Raw genomic sequence first — 6,950 nt, forward strand, 5'->3', positions numbered from 1 at the left:
GGCAGTGGACCACTGAGCTAGATCCCCGGCCCAGTCCATGGAATTCTGAGAAGTATCACTCTCCATCCGAGTGGCGACTCTAATCATAACTTTTGCCCAAACTATCCCATTTCTGAGTATTTGGTGCCACAGTCCTGAATGAGAGAAAAGTTACTCAGAGGTGTCTGGACTCGTTTGCCCATCAGGTATAGGAGACAGTGAGGTCAGGCAGGGCTCAGGAGAAGGAACCAGGAGACCTCTGCAAGGCCAGAGTACTACTGAGCCTGTCCCACAACCTCTGCCCTCTGGAGACCCCAGCTCATGGCTCCATCCTTTCTCAGAGGCCCCCAGGCAGAATGGCAACAGGCAGGCCAGCAAGGAGACAAGTGTTTCACCAGGCATGGACTGCAGCTGGCTCACGGATCTGCTTTATTGAGACGGAAATGCTCACGTAGGACTCAGCCCCAGCCTTTCCAGGTTGTGGGGGCAGCAGGGAGCAGGGTAGGAATCTACAAAATACTTCATGATTAAGACGATCAGGAAAGACCATGCTAAGTCAAGTTAAGACAAAGTGGCCAGAGTCAGAGAACCAAAGACTGAAGCCTTCAGCATCTTGAGCCATGTGGGGCCTAACGGAAATAGTTGGGACACTCATGGGCAAGCAGGTGCCAGCCCTGATCAAAGGCCTCCACCACAGCCGGTTCCAGGGGCCCTTCCTCCACTGCGGCCAGGTTCTGCTGCAGCTGCTCCAGGCTGGACATGCCCAGGATGACCGCATCCCCAAGGGCACCCTGCAAGGGGAGAAGCTCCCTTGAGCACACGTGTGCTGCCCAGTGGCTCCAGTCACGCCCCTCTTTGCCCTATCCCTGCCAAGATTTGGGATCTGTTTCTATTTATATCCTGAGCACTCAGTAAGAACTCAAGGTACCGCTGATTGTCATACTTAGGTTGACTATACCTTACCTACACTTCCCTGCTCATCTGCACATAGCAAGGAGAGTTCTGCCACCCAACAACTGGGTAAACAAAGGCCTTGGTTACTTAAGCTCCTTGAGACTCCAATCTGTTTTCGGTATGGTTATGGAGAGGAAAATTATCTAACGCACTTAGACCCCATGTACGGAGCAGCTACAACATATACACTGTGAGCTGCCTAAGGTTGTAGCTGGAGAAATTTTCACCAGGAAGATCTGGGCCTGTGAGAGTAGAACACCCAGTTCCCACCAGAGGAGTGGGACCAATGAGTTTTGCAGTTAAACCTTCATGAAACTTGCTACCCCATTAGGAACTATAGGAACTCCAGTTCCTCATCAATAAAACTGGAGAAACCATACCTCCTCAGGCCTAAGTAATAACAAAATCAGGTTTGCAAAACTCGTTATAAAACCTGGGACTTAGATGACAGCACAAAACGACAGGAAGAGTGCCCGGAGAACCGGAAGAAAGAGAAACTTCAGAAGAGAACAGGAAACACATAAAGGTGATTCTGAGTTCCTAAAGGGCAGAGGAGGCATCCCAGAGCCGGCCAGGTTACCTGCAGCTGGGAGTGATGATACATCCAGCGCAAGGCGGCTGAGGTCATACTGGGGACACTGGGGCCATAGGTGGCCTGCAGGGCCTTCTCCACCAGGGCAATGGCCTTGAAGTGGTGCTCCTTCCAGAACCTGAGAAGGTGGCAGGATGGCACAGGGTTCAGTACCCTGCAGGCCACAGGCAAAAGGCCAGCCAGTGCAGCTGCTCTTACCCATGTCCTGCAGTGTCCCCTACAGCTGGAAAAGGCCAGGCTGCTGGCCCTCACCAGAGACACTGATGGCATCTTTATCCTCAGGAACTCACGCACCTGCCTCTCTTTACCAAATGAAACAAAGTAGCTAGGACAAGGGCAAGTTTTGGCCCCAGGTCCCCCAGCCTCTGTTCAGAGTTCTTTCCTTCCTTCTCAGCAGGTGACTTCTCAGGGCACAGCTATGGCTGGAAGACCACGGATCCTGGGTTCCTAATTTCTTCATAGAGGTCCCGAGAAAATAAGAAACCCCAGGGTTTGCCAATTCTTGTAGGAATCAAGAGAAACAGGTATAGGCAGCAATGGACATTTCACCCCAGGAGAGCCACCCAGACATTCATTTCACATAAAGGGCACTGCCTGCCCCACCCGCTCTAATGCAGGCAGCCCTGTCTCACCGATTCTGGTAGGTTTCAGCCCAGCTATTTCCAAAGAAGCGGCCCTCGGGCTTTTTCCCCTCCTTGTCCTCGTATTTGTACTTGCCGGTCAGCAGACCCCCTGCAGGAAGGCTGTGGTCAGATCTGGGCCCAGACTTCTCCCAGTGGCTGCCACACCCTCCAGCTCTGGACAGGGAGGGAAAGGAACCCAAGAGGGATGGGGGACACAGCCAAGCTCTTCCAACCCCTCCCTTCTTTCCAGGGCCAGTGCTGGGCATCCACAGGGACTGAATTAGACACAGACATGGCCAGCAACGCCCACCCATTCCACAAGAGCCTTCCCTACAGGACCCATACCAGCCAAAGGGTTGTAAGCGTAGAACCTCAATCCAAAGTGCCTGAGGCAGGGAAAGAGCTCTGTTTCCACCTGCCTGGTGGTGGCATTGTACATCCCCTGCAGGGAGAAGGCCAGTTGGAGAAGGTGGACGTATCAAGGGAGGGGACCCAGTCTGCCCATTTTCTTTTCTTCTTTTTGTCAGTACTGGAGATTGACCCTAGGGCCTCTGCATTGAGTACATCCCTAAACCTTTTTAAATTTTTTATTGTGATACTGGGTCTCCTTAGGCCAATAAATTACCCAAGCTGGGCTCAAATTTGCAATCTGCCTGACCGAGCCTCTCACTGCTGAGATAACAGGCATGTACTACTATACTTGGCCTCTTTTGTTTTTTAAAAAATAATTATATCTTTAGAACATTTTTTTAAAAGACAGGGTCTCACTATGTTGCTAGAGTAGCCTGACTTCCTGGGGTCAAGTCATCCTCCTGCCCTAGTCTCCTGAGTAGGTAGGATTACAATCGCATGCCACAGAGCCGTTCAGCATTCCTCTTTTCAAATTCTAAATCCAAGCCAGGTATGGGGGTATATGCCTGTAATCCAGACACTAAGGCAACTGAGGCAGGAGAACACTCCGAGTTCCAGGCTAGCCTGCATAAGAATCTGTCTCAAAAAATTAAAAATGAATAAATAAATAAAATAAATACTCACAGGGTGCATAAAGATGTGGTTTGGAGACTGAGAGCCTCAGGGAACTATGGAAAGGGGCTTCCCAAGGAAGAGTCACCTGACCGAGACCTCAACCCTTCTCCCAGGAGTGGGCAGGCACGTGTTCCAGGCACGTGAGGAGCAGAGAGGGCATGGAAGGGAGACAGAGCTGCACACTCAGGCAGGAAGCCAGCAGGTGCCTGGAGGACAGGCTGGGGAGCTTGGGCCTCATGCTGAGGCCACCTGGGAGCCATCCACAGGCTTTAGTTAAGGAGAGGCTGCTGCGTAAGGATGCAGGGGCAGTCTGAGGGGTAAGGAGAGCTGGGAACAGCCCTGGAGCCTGAGCACCCAGCAGCCAAGGCACACTGGGAAGCCCTCACCTGGTACACGGTGGGCAGGATCCAGCCGTTCTTCTTGCACAGGGTGCAGATCTCAGCCACCTCCCAGGCTGCATAGTTGGAGAGGCCAAGCTCCACAAACTTGCCCTGCGGGGGACGGGCCCGGTCAGGACCAGCTCAGCCCAGGAGTCAGGCAGGGGAGACTGGGGCAGGGACCGGGGAGTGGGGTCGCCCTAGCTCCACTCTCCTGGCAGTGTCAGCACGAGGGCAGGTGGAGACCACCTCCCCCACTCACCTCATGATGCAGCTGCTGGCAGGCACGCAGTGTCTCCTCCACGGGGGTGCCGTGGTCAGGTGCGTGTAGGTAGAAGAGGTCCACTCGGGGACACTGTAGCCTCTTCAGTGATGTCTCCAGCTGGGACTGGAGACTGTCGGGTTTCAGTGTCTTTCCATCCCAAGGGTTGGCCTTGGTGGCAATTTTCACTTGGAGGGAGAATGTAATAGTATCAGAGCTACTTACTGGCCAAGTGACCCTGTGTAGTAGACACCTCTGCCTAGTATTAGCAGGCTATAGTTGCACAAGATTCTTTTTTTTTTGGTACCAGGCTTGAACTCGGACCCTTGTGCTCGCGAGGCAGGCGGCAGAACCACTGAGCCAAATCCCCGGCCCTGCACAAGCTTTTTGCCCCTCCATAATTCAGCTATGCTACATTAGATGTAGCAGGCGTCAGCTGGGCTCACTTCCATCCAAGGTCAAGTGACTCCCATTCCTCTCTGAATTAACTGTTTGTTCTCTTCTGCTAAAGCTCTACTCGGGTCTTCATTCCATCATCCTGCTATGATAGCTATTTCCAGCTCGTGTCCCAAGGCCTGCCCAGCTTCCCGCCTTCCCACACTTGTAATAAATAAACACTGGATATCCTTGGTGTCTGTTTTTGCTGCACAGAGCAGCCAAGATCAGCCGAAGATCCGGCTTCTCTCAAGTCTGTCTCTGTCTCCGTTTTTTGTTTTTTGTTTTTTTTCTCCTGTCTCTGTGTTTTTGTTCCTTTTCTCCTATCTTGCTGACATCATTCTGGTTCACAGGAGAACAAGACCTATGGCTGGAGTTTTTAATAATATGTCTTACAACCCTGATAAATTGCTGAGGTTTCCTGAACCTAATTCCCTGATCTATACAATGGGATAGCAGAAACTGAACTGTCCTCACACAGAAGTCACAGGGATTAAACAATGTTTTAAATTGAAGTTCTCAATGTTCGCTTTTGTTCCAGCCACCAGGATCATCACAAACTGCTGGTGCCGCCAGACCCTGAACAAGGGACCAAAGGTGCAGAGGCAAAGTGAATACACTGGATCCTTGCCGTGCAGGAGCCCACAGTCTACCTGTCAGTGCAAATGCTACTGGAGCCTCTATGAGAGGCAGAAGGCCAACCCTGCAACCCAGGAAAGGCTTGCTCTAGGCCAGGGGTGGTGAGCTTATGGCACCCGTGGCCCAGGGAAAGATCTAAGAGATTCCCCATCGCTGCTCTAGACAATGATTCCAATCTGAGTCCCCAGGATACAGCCTAAGCCAACAAGGAAAGGACAAACAATGTCACGGAGACAAGAAAACACAGATGCGAGGCTGGACAGCTCCAACTCTGAATCTGTAAAGGCGACCTGGGAAGAGGGCACAGACACAATCCCAGTGAATTGGGATTAGATCACTCACAGGTTTTGTCAGGTGTGAACCAGGCAGGAAGTTCGCTGTGGTTGCAGTATAGAGAAGGAACTCAAGGGGACAGCCTGGAAGCAGGGGGGCCAGGACAGAGCTGGCTCCTTGAGGTATTGATGAATCGGAGTTAGAGGCACCCTGATCAGGAGGTCAGTAGAGACCCTCCTCCTCCCAGACTGTAAGAAACATGCACATCCATACATCCACTGCTGAGGCACCGACCCCAGGAGAACGCTGCAGTGTCCCGCCATCCAGGAAGCTTGGAAGTCAGTTAATTCAGCAGCTGTTCTGACTGATGGGTGGATGGGCTTTGCACTTTTCTCTCTTGGCTGAGTTAACTCAGCATGTGAGAGAGGTGTCCCCAGTCACGTGGGAGAAGTCCCGAGTTTGTACCCCATCGCCCCCAGGGCATCCTTGGTGTGAACTTTGCCTTGGGTGTGAACACCGTCTCTAGGCCAGTGAGCTCCAGGCCTCAAAGAAGCAAGCAGGGAAGGCTTGGAGAAGAAATACCACTTCACAAACAGAATGTTCACTTTCAAGCAGATACATCAGGTTGACTAGCAGGCGCGGACCAGAGAGACACATTCCCATCTGTCCAAGCTGTGGATCTAAGAGGAGGCAGAGAGGGCCGCTCCACAGGGACAGGAAGGAGACTCAGGATGGCAAAGAGGGCTCTATGTGTCAGGCACCCTTCCGGTACTTCCAATGGCACCAGGCTAACGAGGGGCAGGACACACCTCATCCTCCATCCAGCCACACTGCCCACTCGCCGCACATGCCCCACTGTACAAGCCAAGTCTGCGCAGCTATGCTCCAGCTTCCAATGCCTGTTCCCTCGGTCTCTCCCAACAGCAAGCTACTACAATACCGACCTTTGAAGGTCCAGAGCTCTCTCAGCCTTCCCTACTGCATCTTCCTGAGCCTCTCTTCTGCCCACTCCAGAAGCCAGTGTTCCAGTCTTCCCCACGGGTGGACTAGTCACTTTCCCTCCTGTAGCCCCACGATAAAGCCGGGCACGGAACCGTGGAAAAGGGCTTACACCACCAACACCGCCCCTCCGTCCCCAGCTGAGCCCATAGTTCTCCTTGAGACCCAGAAGCACTGGCAACGGCAAAGAACAAAGTCTAGGGACTGATCAAAGACCGAGATGAGACAGGGTGCTTGCTCAGAGTGCATGGGTGGTCAAGGTCGGGTGGAGAGGCGCAGAGCCCAGGTGACGGGACTGGCAGCCGACACCCGGCAGGAGATGCAGTGTAGGTAAGGAGGTGGCTTGGGGTGAGGTGGGGGCTCTGGAGCTGGAACCCCCAAAGGAGGCAGCGGAGGAGCTAAGGAGCCTCAGCAAGGCACCAGTTTTCCGGGGCTCGAGGCACCTGAGGAGTTCAGGGTTCACGGAGCTGTGAGGAGGGAGAGTGGAGGTCGGAGCCCCAGGACTAGGACGAAGCTGCAGGTGCTGAACTCAGCCGTGTGCAGCTGGGCAAGGGTAAGAGGTAGAGAGTCCGAGGGCGGCCGTTACCTGCGCAGCCTGTGCTGCCCAGCCCGAGCCCCAGGCCGCCCAGGATGGTCTCGGACTGGCCATCGCTGTACATGAAGGCCGTGTCCAGCTCCGTGTGGCCGCGCTCCTGGAAGGCGCGCAGGGACGCGGCGCTGGCGGACACGTCCATGCGGCGCCCCATCTCCATGGTGCCCAGCACCGTGGCGGGCCGGACCGGGATACCCGC

General features: G+C 53.7%; 1 protein-coding gene across 1 annotated transcript in view; it reads right to left on the bottom strand.

The window, feature by feature from the left end:
* Positions 1-385: 385 nt before the first annotated feature.
* Akr7a2 (aldo-keto reductase family 7 member A2) overlaps positions 386-6,950 on the bottom strand; it is a 6,937-nt gene continuing 372 nt past the window's right edge. The window contains exons 2-8 of the mRNA XM_033767916.1: positions 6,746-6,950; positions 3,814-4,001; positions 3,561-3,665; positions 2,494-2,590; positions 2,158-2,257; positions 1,514-1,643; positions 386-770 (exon numbers count right to left, since the gene is read on the bottom strand). The exon at positions 6,746-6,950 is cut by the window's right edge and continues 10 nt beyond it. Coding sequence (XP_033623807.1) covers positions 609-770; positions 1,514-1,643; positions 2,158-2,257; positions 2,494-2,590; positions 3,561-3,665; positions 3,814-4,001; positions 6,746-6,950 — 987 coding nt within the window. The 3' untranslated portion in view covers positions 386-608. The remainder of the gene's footprint in view (positions 771-1,513; positions 1,644-2,157; positions 2,258-2,493; positions 2,591-3,560; positions 3,666-3,813; positions 4,002-6,745) is intronic.

The sequence above is a fragment of the Fukomys damarensis genome, unplaced genomic scaffold, assembly GCF_012274545.1.
Source record: "Fukomys damarensis isolate Sample0158 unplaced genomic scaffold, DMR_v1.0_HiC HiC_scaffold_23, whole genome shotgun sequence".
In the NCBI taxonomy this organism is placed as follows: Eukaryota; Metazoa; Chordata; class Mammalia; order Rodentia; family Bathyergidae; genus Fukomys; species Fukomys damarensis.